General features: G+C 42.2%; 1 protein-coding gene across 1 annotated transcript in view; it reads right to left on the bottom strand.

Annotated features, from left to right (window-relative positions):
* Positions 1-821: 821 nt before the first annotated feature.
* Positions 822-12,655, bottom strand: part of DNAJC3 (DnaJ heat shock protein family (Hsp40) member C3) — a 28,190-nt gene continuing 16,356 nt past the window's right edge. Inside the window, exons 7-12 of the mRNA XM_082767368.1 lie at positions 11,015-11,134; positions 9,637-9,742; positions 9,424-9,544; positions 5,652-5,784; positions 4,696-4,844; positions 822-4,209 (exon numbers count right to left, since the gene is read on the bottom strand). Coding sequence (XP_082623494.1) covers positions 4,052-4,209; positions 4,696-4,844; positions 5,652-5,784; positions 9,424-9,544; positions 9,637-9,742; positions 11,015-11,134 — 787 coding nt within the window. The 3' untranslated portion in view covers positions 822-4,051. The remainder of the gene's footprint in view (positions 4,210-4,695; positions 4,845-5,651; positions 5,785-9,423; positions 9,545-9,636; positions 9,743-11,014; positions 11,135-12,655) is intronic.

Raw genomic sequence — 12,655 nt, 5'->3', positions numbered from 1 at the left:
GATGATGGCTCTATGCAGATGAAGATATATAAAAAGGCTTAAAAAGACAGATGCTGAGATGCCACAGTAAGGTATCATCTGACGTAAAACCTGTCCTCTCAAAGAAGCCTCCCAAAAACCTTTTCTCCCATTCCGTAACCTGCACTCACTTTCACAGATCTGGCTGTTGCATGCCACATCATTTTCAACTTCACCACCTTAGCTCTCACAGCTATGTACCTGTCCATGCTTTTCACCACTGCATAAATACATAAGACAGCGTACATGAAGTTGGTTCCAACTACAGAAATAAAAAGTACATTTTGGTGACTGATAGGAGCTCTCTTGCTTATTTGCACTCCAGAAGCTTGAGAATTGGCATTGCTACAGTAATTAAAACAATCATCATCTCAACCCAGTCTTGTTGTAAATCACAGCTGCATCCAAGATTCTCCTGGCAGAACCACTGCAAATTCTAAAAAGGTTTGGTTGTAAAGGAGGGACTCCATATAAGCCAATTTTTTGGTTAACTTTGGATAACTTATTGTGTGAGTTATGGTTATGCATTCAGGATGCATCCTTCTACTTCTGGTTTCTGCTCCCCAGCCACTTGCTGCAGATCCACTTGGTCCAGCCACGAGTTGTACAAATCCCACCCTCCCTGCAGGAGCATCTCTGCCCTGACCCAGACTCTGCCAGGAGCAGGGGCTGTTTCAGCCTCTCTGTATGGCATGAATGTGGAGGTGACCTTTGGGGAGGCATCTCAAAACAGATTGCAGAACATCCCCCTTCTCATAGAGGGCTTCTCGGAAAGAACCACATACACACCACGGTGCTTTCTTGTCATCATAAATATCTTTATTGTGAAAAATACCATAAAATAATTCCCGCAGTTCTAGAAAAAACAGTTCTTGCTTTTTAGACTTATGATTTATATAAAGACATTTTAATCACTTGAGACATTTGATAAATCTCTGGCTAACTTGACTTATCCTTCTTACAACACAGAACTGCTACTTTGAATTTTGCAGTGGGCAAAAGGAAAAGATTCTCCCATTTTTAACTTCATGGATAAAATTATGCATTACAGAGCAAACAAACGATACCTTACGATAAGGCACTTTTAAATACAACTAACCCGCTATGCTGTACTGGCTGATGTCCAGCAAAGCTCCTACAAATCACAGCCCTAAACAGAAGAATAATTCTTATTCCAAACACTGGTCTGGAAACTGAAATAACAACAAGCTCTTATGTTGAAAATTATTTTTAAGCTAACAGATTTTCCGCGCATGTCACAAGTTTGAGCTCTTAAGTTTATAATTCACTCAGAATCTGTTTGAATACTGATCCATGAACACATCAGTATTAAGCACACCTCAAGTAAAATGCATCCCCCCTTTAGTTTAAAACAAGTCAGAAACTAGTTCATAAAAACTGCAAGACAGGATTCAGCATGGAAAGTCTGCATCTACACGTAGGCCAATCGCCGTAATGCTGCTTCATGCACACCTCGGGCTTCACGAACTACCAAGACATTTACTTCAATGTTCAGTTGCTGAACATTATTGCACTACAGACACCCATTATAAATAAAAAAGGCAAGTTCAGTTTCCTTGTACATAGCTTGCACCATTGACAGTGTGTCACCAGCACTTGGTTTTTCTGAAGTTGTATCAGGAACTGCATCACCGTGTCTGGAAATCCTTGAAACATAAGTGTTTTTTTTAAGAAAACAAAAACACAACTTCATTTTTTTGTGTGTTTTCAGAAGTACCTTAAAGCCAGCATCTGCTCCTTTAAGAAGTGGTAACATTTATGTGATCCTGCTTAGTATCAGAAAGCCTTACTCTCCATCAAGTTTTTTTCCCCTTTATTTTCAAGGCACTCTTCCACAGAAGGGATCTCTGAACAGCATTCAAGCATGAATCATCTTCCACTGCCTAGATTCAAGCTGTTTTCCCCTCCCCTCCAGACACATGATCTTCCCCTTCCCATTCATCATCAGAATTAAACATAATCCTTTTTGTTCCTGACTGCTTCTCGTGTATCCATTTGTCCACTGCCTCAGAAAGCAGTGAATATGCACGGCTCTAACATCAATGCCTTGTGTGAATAATTCACTTATGAGGGGGCCCATCTCCCTTTTCCCTTTAGGGAAGGAGTCAAACTGCACGCTTCTCTCAGCCATAGTTTTTAAAACAGAGGATGGGAAGAGATAAGGACAAAAAGCTGTAGAAGGCAGTCCTTTAAAATGCAGCATTTTTAGCACTCCTCTGGCACACAAACTTAGCTGACTGGAATTTACTGTGACTTTACTGTGACTTGTTGAAGCTGACCACCACCCCTGAATGTCCAAAATTACAGCATTTTGCTCACAGTGGTCGTTCAACAGCATTTCAGAACCAGCCCCTCCTGTAGCGAGCAAGGCAATGCCAAAATGTTTCCAGAGCCCTGCCTGCACAGGACAAGTGACCATGGACCACAGGAGAGTGCTGGCAGCAACCAGCAAGGCTGAAGCCCCGGGGGTCCGAGGGGAACCACACTGACCTTAGAAGGGCACGGGCAGCATCTGCAGCATCTTCTGCAGGGTTTAAAGAACATTTCAGACAGGTCAAAAGCAGAAGCCAAACTTCCAGGAGTCATTGGGCTTGGAAAATACCTGACGCTGGGGTTTCACAGGCTGCTGGGGCGTGTTTGTACCAAAAGCTGTCAGGAACCACCACACGCGCTCCTCAGCTTGAAGACAAATCTCTGCTGACCAAACACTGACCTCTAAGTTGCTGCTGAAAAATCTGCGAGGCCTCGTGGCTTGGTAAAAATGGTGTTTGTAAAGTACTTGAGGCAGAAAACAAGTTATACTTCAACATCCCTTGCAGATGGAAGGCTTTATTTGCTCTGCCTGTGGCTGCATTCGAATAAAATGGGTGCTGGTGAAACTTGCCAGTAGCTTCGGTGTATTCAGCTACAGAACGAGGAGACTTCATCTCTTGTAGCAGCTCCAGCCCTGGCAATGCCCCTCAGCTCACACAGCTCCATCAGCGCACGAGCCCAGCTTGAGCCGCGTGCATATGGGAAGAATAAACCCGAAATGAAGTTGCATTAAATGGGGGAAGACTCCAGTTCGTATTTTATTCCTGCAGTTCTCACACTCGCCTCACAACCTGGGTCGACCGAGTTTTACAAGTACAGAGAAGAACCAAACTGCTGCGCAGCTGGGGGAATGTCACATCACACTGCTTTGCTCAGATCTCAAGCAGATATTTTGTTAAAGTGCAAACTACTCAGAAATGATACCTAAAACATTCCAAATCACAGAAACAGTTTTCAGAAAAAAAAAAAAAATAACCACCAAACAGGTGTATTGTGTGTTGCTTTTTTTTTTTTTTTTTTCCAACTTCCACGTTTGACAATTGCTGCCAAGGAAATCATCTCAATTTCAGGTTAACAAGTAAAGTGAACAGACATTTTCAGACATCGTTACTTACAAGTAATCTTCTTTTAAAAGATTGTTCAGGCTCACACTCAGCCTCCTCGCTCTGCCTATGGCACCGCCGTCAGTAATATAATACAACAGGTGGTCGCTGGGGTTTCCTTTGAACAACACTGAGAAAGGGATCGTCCTAACCATGTGTTAACGTAGAGACTACCGCAACTACCCGCTCCACGTTTATTAGGCCTGGATTCAGAGCGATATTTACATGCATTTTTACCTTTAAGCATATAATCGAGTCCTAAAGATGCGTTTAAGTCTTGCCCTGAATAGCCTCTTACTGTTTTCTCCACCCAAAGGAATGAACAAAAGTCTCCTGCGCATCCACAACAAACACAGGGGCTGTAACAAAACCCTTGCTCAACCTCCCCCCCACCAGCATAAGCTCGTCAAGCTCGCCACAAAGCAAACCCTTTGAGCACTAAAAGAGAGAAGGAGCTTTCTTCTAGTGCCATAAGACTCTGGGATAAGGACAACATTAGAAATTAAGATTTTGGGGTCTTGTACTGAGAGAGTTTTTATTTTCTTTGAACGAATTAAGTAAAAAACAGCAGCAGCCACCCGAAAACAGTCCTGGCTCTAACTGAAGTGAAATTTGAATGTAAATGGTCCTCCTCCTGAGCCGAAGGGGTTGAATCCTTGCCACGTGTTCCAGTTCCTGTGGAAAGGGTTGCCCCCACCCTGCTGACTCTCCGCGTCCAGTGGGTCCTCTCCTGCGTCAAATTTCCGCCTCATTTCTGAAAGAAGGAAAAGAACAAGGTGGAACGGTGGCACTGCAGGCAGGGCAGCAACGCAAAGTGACTTTGAAGACCAAAAAAGTGGTTCGGAACCACCCCTAAAACAGAGAACTGCTGTTATCACTTGTATTGGCAGCATTTGTAGGAACCTGTTGAATTCCTTCTGAGTTTCTCAAAGCTCTCCAGGACACTGGTAGAGGAGAAAAGCCTCCAGCCCTGTGAGAGCCCTGTACTAAGGCCTTCAAATAAATCATTTAGCTTAACACAAGGCAAGCCAGTACCCGGCTGTCCAACAGAACACGCTGGAATTTCAAAAGGGCCAGGACAGTCACACTTGGAGCAGCTGAGTCCCACCATTTCTCAAAATGGTTAAGGGGAGACCAGAAAAAGGGAACCTGCTATGTTTGTTGTGTCTTACACCTGCTGCATTTTTAAGGCCCCAAAAAACGTCATAAAGTAAAGGAACTTCATAAGAGCAAGCCTTACCCGGGTCAGTAAGAACTTCCTTAGCAGCTGCTATATCAATGAATTTTTTCTCTGCTTTCTTCTTTTCTTCCTCACTCTGGAAGTTGTCAGGGTGCCACTGGGATGCCAACTTTCTGTACGCCTTTATGATCTCCTGCTTTCTGGCATTTCTGGATGGATAAATGTATAGGTCACTTATAAGCCTTCTAATTGTGCATGTGCCACACTCCTCAATCTACTTGCTTATTTTAAACACTGGAAAAGAATTCAGGGCATCAAGAAAATTATGAGATCCTATTTAACCTCCTTAAGGTGATATTGGACATTCATACAGATACAGAGGAAGGAGGCTGTAGCTTTAAAGACTCCTCTTTGCTTTGCTATCCATTTACTCTCTTTGGAAAGGTGCTACTACAGCAGTACAGCTCCCAGTCTGAAGGATTTACAGTAAGGTGAGACAAAAAGCACAGAGCAGGGATTGAATTAGTTCTCAGTTAGGAAGATGACTGATACTGGTTCAGAACTGAACATTTGTTTGGTTCTCTTTACAAAGAGAAGCTGTCAGTTTTTCTAGGCAGAAGCATTTCAGATACCTCTTTCATTCAGTCCTTTCAAACTCTCCTGATCCATCATCGTATCTGCCACAATTTTATGTTTCTTGCTTTAAGTAATTCTTCCCAGTCCTCATTTCTTCCCCTGGTCATTCACCTCACTTTCAATCATCTGTACTAAAGATTTCCTGCCAAGGTATTTCCTTCCTTCCCTCCCAACGGTAGTTTCTACCTATTCTTTCTAAACGAATTTTAAACAAATGCTACTTAAAAGCTGAACACTGCTCACCTAGTGCAGTAGAAAAGTGAAGGTAGTAAGACATGAACAAAAAATAAGCAGCAGAACAAATGCAAGTGATCAACTTGCTAACATGTGATAGTTTATAGCCAACATCCACGTCATCGTCTCAGATATTAATGCCTCACCTTTTTACTCCTAAGATTTTATAGTAATCTCTCTTCTGTGATTGCTTCAACATCCGCTGGGCTCGTTCGAGCCCCTCCCGAATCTGCTGGTCATTTTCACTGTTGGCTTGAGCAGTTTCGTAGTCTTTAATAGCTTTGTGAAAGAAGAAAATGGAAAAAGCATGACATAACTCCTCACAAACTTCAACAAGAACTCAAACACTCTGCAAAACTGAAGTTTTGCCATTACCACTTATAAACAGAGGAACTTGAACTTGCCAAATGTGCTTTTTGCAAATTAGAAAACGCTCGGGCAGAGGAGGTTCTCGTTCACATATAAACGAGGTACTTTTCTTTCTTTAGATTCACTGCACTTTTTAGAAAGGGAGGAGAAGAGAGGTTGTTAGCAGCCAGTCAGAATGCTCTTCGAGATGCTAGAGTCCTAGGGACAAACATAACGAGCAGCCAGACTGGGACAGAAGAGGAATGGAGAAGTTTCAGTGTGCAGTAACTGAAGAGCCAGCTGCACAGCGTTAGTCCCATACATTGCCGTGCAGTTGCCATTGTACACAAGCTTTACATTAAGGTTCCTTCTCCCAGCACGTGCGCTCAACCCGACAGAAAGCAGAAAGTCTCTTTAACAACAAAGAAGAAAGATTTCACATTACCAAGTAAATACATGTATGCAACACCACAATTATGACACTTAGTGAAAGACAAATACTCTCTTTCGATGCCTCAATATCAATATATTCTGCAGACAGCTTCATTTTAAGCTTTGGGTGTTCTGTCATTGTGTCCCCCCACTATCCCAAAGGCACGCTTTCATCCCTGGCAAATGCAACTCTTGAAATAAAAGCGGGAGAGCAAGGGAGGTGCCGTGCTGCACTCGTGAATGTTGAGGAGCTCTCATTTCTAGACCTTTTTTGATGTACACCACATTATTACTGGAAGTAGTACCCCAATGCTTAAGACACCAATTTTAGGTATTCTTTGATACCAAGATTTATCAAGGGAGGCAACTGTTGAAGCCCTTAATGAGCCTCCTCTTCTTTCACTGTCGTAATCCTCCAAGTCTCATCTGCAGATCCAAGTCTCCCAGGTTTCTCGAGTTAGACAAAGCACTCGCAGCAGATTATTTCCAAGCAGATGCTATTTCTCAGCAGGTGTTACATTTGTTTTCCACTGTTTCTGAGCAAGACAGCAGGAAGTGCTAATGAATCCGTGCTATTCAGACATCTGATTCCACCGCAATCTTGTTTAGATTATTGAAGTTAAAAGAAGAAAAAAAAAAAGAAATAATCCAAGCAGCATTTCCAGTGCCCCAACAATTTCACGTACTGTTACAAGCAAAACTGAATTTCTGTTCATTTTCACATCACCGGATGCTGTTACTTGCTGCTGGAACAAAACATCCTGCTTCTGGGTGAGACTTTTAACAATTACACTAATGCACGTGCCTAATAGATACTGCTGGAACTGGTAGAAATGAAAGTGGAGCAATTTCGTTATGCTGTTTTATCATCCCAAGACTTTTTCTCTCTCTCCACAGCACACCCCACAGCTGGCAACGATGCCGCTTAAGGGGCAAATATTTCAGAGCTGAGCTCTGTCCACACATGAGGGGTGGGACCAGGCGCTTTTGGAGCAGGGTGACAGCTTCCTGATGACAAAAATATCGTTAGGAGAGCAGGAGACCTGCTACTGATTCCAGGTATGCTGAGTGAGGTATTTAATCAGCTGCTCTCAGCCACCATTTCTAAAAGCACTGATGCCTCCTGAGCTTACCCAAGAATCACCCTTTCTTCTGACTGGCCTGCTGCTTCAGACCAACTCTGTCAGAGCAGTAACTGAAGCTGTAACACTCACAGGAACAGGGCCTGCCTCCTGCACCATAGCAGGGTGGGGAGATGAAACATGTCCTGAGCAATTCTGCAGCAGCAAATGCTTCTCCTTCCTCTCTGAAAGAACTTGTGCTGGATACTCGATAGACTAACAGACACTCCTGTACTTACAGGGAGGTGCCAGGAAGGGATTCATTACACATCTGTCTTCACAGACAAGCCCTGGATCCCGTGTGATTATGAAGTAATTAAAGGCATTTAATGGGAATCAGGGCTCAGCTATACATCCTCAAGTGCATCTTGAGCATTTGACAATGATCTCCTTCAAAGTTTTCAATGATAAGCACTTGGAGATTTCCTGTCCTTAAACAGGACGTAGGTGCCTCCCGCTTGGGGTTTCATTCAGGGGAGAATCAATTTCCCACTTTAAATATGAGGCTGGGATTTTAATTACTCGACTGCTCCCTGCAGCAGGGAGAAGTCAGCCCTCACTTCACAGCAGCTGAAGCTGAAGGGTGGGGGAAGCTTTGTATAAAGGTCCTTAGATGTTCTCAGAAACGCTGCTGTCTTCCACCCTTTCTTACAAGGAAGGGGATTTGCCATTCTCAGCAGCGAAGGCCCAGGACTAGGTCACTTCTGGAGCACAAAGCCCACAAGGCTGCTAAAAAGGGCTGCCTGAAGCCATTCCAGTCCTCCTTACACCTTGGTTTCAAGCGTTTGAGTCAAGAAGAGCAGGAAAAGATAAAATAGATCTCACTTGTGACGTTTACTTCAAGAGGTGAGCACTATCATCTAATTCGTTTCCTCAACAGACAAAAAAAATCCAAGCATGCCATTGTGAGAGCTGCTGTCTCTGTGTTTAAACTGAGTGGTTTTTGGTTCAGTCGTGAAGCTGAAGCCCCAGTACCAGAACACAGAAAACACAGAAAAGGGAAGTTGTTCTAGGAGCATTAAAATTAATGGAGCTGGTTTTCCAGTGGATTTAAAGCCTGCGAGTCCCCTCCTTTATCGCATTTCACTGAAGCAGCCCAAGGCTTCCTAAACTGCCGCGTGAGTGAGCACAGGAACAGACAGATTGCTCAACTCTCTTTCTTAAGCCTGGTTCCTTGTGGAAATGAGATTCGCTAAGTTAAATTTTGAAGATTTTTAGAGTGCACAAGCACTTCGTACTCTACGGAAGCTACAAAACAACATAGTGGTGTACTCAGAGAGACCGATTATTCAGTCCCTGTTTTCCAAGGCTGCGTATGCACCGAGCACCAGCCCCGTGGTTCTCGGTCTTCTGGGAGAGGAGGAATGGCCAGCGGGTCCAGCACAACCCCAAAAACATCCCTGGCTGGAAGATGTGGGGTGATGGAACACGGGTGTGTTTTGGGGAGGCAGCACTTGAAGATTCATCCCTTTTGTTGCTTCCCTGCTCTACAGCTCTACAGCACAAGAAATGCAGTGTCAAGAACAGAATCAGTTTACTGCTCTTGGCAGCGTTACAGAGACCCAGGGAGGTGCAACAGTGGCCTCCCCTCCTCTACTCTGAGCACACACTATGGTACAGGACAGCCTTGCTTCATTCTGTCATCTAAGGACATTAAAAGGAAGCTCCTAAAACGGGCTTACATGACCTAACCATAATTATCTTTTGTCTATAAATGCTGCTCTGGCACTACTGTTTATATAAAATGTGTTTAAGCCTGAATAAGCTGAACGCTCTCATAAAGGATCCTGAACACAGCCCACTGTTGTAAAGAACACTCTAGCTAAAACAAGTGCACACCACTTATACTAATCAAGACAAAATTAACAGCAGATATTTTTGTAAATGTGCTACTACCAGTGCTGATTAGGGATAACAGCGTAGTGTGGAATCAAAAGTGCATGTTAAAAATTTCTGAAACACTAACTGCATTTTAAGTGCCCACCAAAAGGCAGGGACAAGATGCATACAACCCTACCTTCTTCGTACAGGTCTTCCAGCAAATAAGCTTCTGCTCTGTCTTTCAGGGCGTTCACGTTGGTTGGTTCCAGTTGCAGAACTTCTGTACAAACTTTTATGGCTTCTGTAGCCTGCTGATTCTAAAGAGGAGAAAGGAAAATCAAGTTCATGGGTGGAGTTCTTTGTTTTGCTTTTACAGAAATTTGGAGAGGCAAGTGGAAGCAAGAATTACCTTGGACAAACAGTGACAGATCCTTTCTTTGGCACGAGTAGCATAAATTGGGACATCTCGCTCAGTTTTCATAACAGAGTCATATTTGTTGATAGCATCTTCATACCTGTTTTAATTACAGAGCACACTATTACGAAATGTAATAACTACTTAGGGCTGCTGCAATTTATTTGCAGATGTTGAAATCTTAAAATCCAGATTTTCCCATCCTCCAAACAATGTACCTTGGCTGTAAAGGTCTCAAAGGCATGATGGGAGGCAACACTATGAGAAACCTTTCAACCACTTTAAGAATTATATTCCCGCTCCCTCTCCTGTGCTTCAAAACAGAAGAGCAGGCACTGTGCCTAGCAGGCTTTTGCAGAACACCATGACTGCATTCCCAGAGAGCATACCGACAAAAGTGTCTAGATTTGCTTCCTGCCCAATGTCCCATTCAGCACTTCCAAAAAAAAAAAAAAAAAAAAAAAAAAAAAGCTTCTCTAGTTTTGACATTCGAGATGGACTAAGTCTGTCCTGGCATGAGCACTGTACTAATTGCCTTTTGTGGTGCTAAAAAAGAAATCTTATGCCAGTTTGAACCAGGAAGCTGTTTTCTTCCTATACTATTTTCAGCAAGCCACGTAGCAAAATGTATTTTTGCTGTGAAGGTTCAAAGACACTCAAGTTCTACAGTTAGTAAGAAATAGACTTGAACGCTCACCTAGGTATGCAAGTGTGTGATTGAACTCAGGGGCTGCTACAAGCTAGAAGAAATTCAAGCTCTCGGAAGAGTCCCTGAAAATGTGCTGATACTGAATTAAAGAGAAAACTAAAGTGAGAAGAGCCCGAGTGGACTGCTGACTTAAGAAAACAGCCTTCAGTTGTGCTGATTCACTTCTCCTGATGCACTTCCTTTTAAAGAGCCACCCTGACAGTGTTTAATCACTTGCTAGGGCTTCTTACAGTTGGATGTTACACACTTGGGAAGGTATAAAACTGAAATGAAGCAAGAAGTAACAGAATAGAGAAGCATTACACAAGGTACATAAAAAAGACCTAGCAGCCAGATCCACATCAGCTTTCAAGGCACCGCAGGAGCGCTTGGTGTCTTCAGTCTGAAGATTACATCCTCCAATACCTGAGAGTTAACAAATATTATCCCTACCTTGGTCTTAATACCTGCTCCATAAAGTATGCAAAAAGAAGACAGTGGTATCAAGAAGGATTCAGAATTGACTACGAGTCAATATTTATTTTAATTGTAATTTGAGAGCTGTGCTCAGTTATCCACTTCAACTGACAGATGCAAAAAGCATTACTTAATCAGCTCCTCAGTCAATAATTAGTTGGTGTGGTGCCTTGGTAGTGATTTGAACGTACGACAATGAACACTTACCTGCCTTCTCTGATGAATTCTTCTGCTGACTCAATCTGCTTGTTGAGTTTCTTTACTTGTTTATAGAGAGAGAAACATTGCTTATGGTCTTGGTCAAGTTTCAGGCACTCCCGGACTTCACTTTTCACGGGGAGAAGGAAATAAGAGAAAAAACACCACACGTTATGGAATCTCATCTAGAGACATAACACAGCATCTATAATCTGTCCAAAGCAACAGTTGACTTCTTTACACAATCCCTCCCTTTATTTAAAAATTAAAGTGAGTGAAAAAATGTATTCCAGAAGATACAGGGATATTTGTCTTTTGTTTGTTTTTAATTATTTTTTACTGCTAAATATGCCAAGATTTAAAAGCATTACATTAGTATCTGAGTGAAACAGTAAAAGAAAAACACACTCTGGAAATTTCATTGCATTCAGCAGTTAGACAATTGTAGTTTTCCTTTAACTTAGGTATATTAAAAAATATATGTAAGGTGTAAGCATATTTTATGCTGCCTGGAACAGACAAAACTCAGGTAAGGCCCAAAGCTCCACTTGATAGAGTTATCTGCCAAACCTGAGCCAGACTTCTCACTGTGAGGACCATTTAATGAGACTCTGATTAAGACCCATACCTTTTAAACTAGGAAAAGGTCTTAAACAAGCAAAAACCTCCAGAATCCAGTCACAAATGAATAAAATTGATGTATAACTAATACATACACATAATTATACGTTAAAAATAAGTCAGCACAGCACAACCATAGCGTTATTTTCAGAACACGATCAAAAAACCTTGTTTTGTTCCTAAGCACAGACAAAACCATTCATTTGAAAATCATTAAGCTTGTTATGGGAAGAGAAAAAAAATGGAAGACAAGATTAATCACCCAGCAAATCTAAGAGCTACAGAGCTAGCACATCTTCTGACTCAAAAAAACAGTGTGAGGAAAGAATAAAGAACCTTATTCTTTCATTCTGGTACTATTCTGTTCCTCAGACAGCTCTCGAGTGCACTTCTTGAAATCACTAGGCTAAGTGATGGTCAGCTACCAAAAGTCACCATGAAAATACGCTGTGAGCTCCAGAGAGCTCATATTCTGGAAGAGGGATGTCTAAGGCAAACACTTCAGCTATTTGGTGTTCACCACGTTGAACGTACAGAAATAATTGTTTGCCAGATGTAAAACCTATTTGTGTTACTATATTCACACATGACATTTCCATTCGTTGTCAAATGCTGCCAAGAACAGAAACAAACTGGGGCTGAAAACAGCCCGTCTTTTTCAGCCTCATGTCTTACTGAAATGATTCTGGTCCAGAATGGTGTTGGAAGGAGTCTGAAGATGCAATAAATGCATCTGAGGTCACAGAAACCACTTGTATGTGGAAATTAATTATATCATTTGTCCATCTGAGCACAAGGAATATGAAGTTAGCAGTTTGGACTGGGCAACCCCAGGGCTCAACTCAAACATTTTTTTTGTTTTCACTGTGAACTTAACTTGAAAGGAGGTTCAAAGTTTAAAAATACAAGTCTCCAAGTTTAGAGAAGCACTTTCTTCCAGGACAGAGAAATATAACAACAGCAGCAAATGTAAGCAACTTCTTTTTTCTACACTATGGCATCTAAACAAGAATAAAAATTGCTCAGGCA

The sequence above is a fragment of the Aythya marila genome (assembly GCF_965140915.1).
Source record: "Aythya marila genome assembly, chromosome: 1".
NCBI classification, from domain to species: Eukaryota; Metazoa; Chordata; class Aves; order Anseriformes; family Anatidae; genus Aythya; species Aythya marila.
The sequence above is the reverse complement of the archived record's forward strand: the minus strand, read 5'-3'. Positions and strand labels throughout refer to the sequence as shown.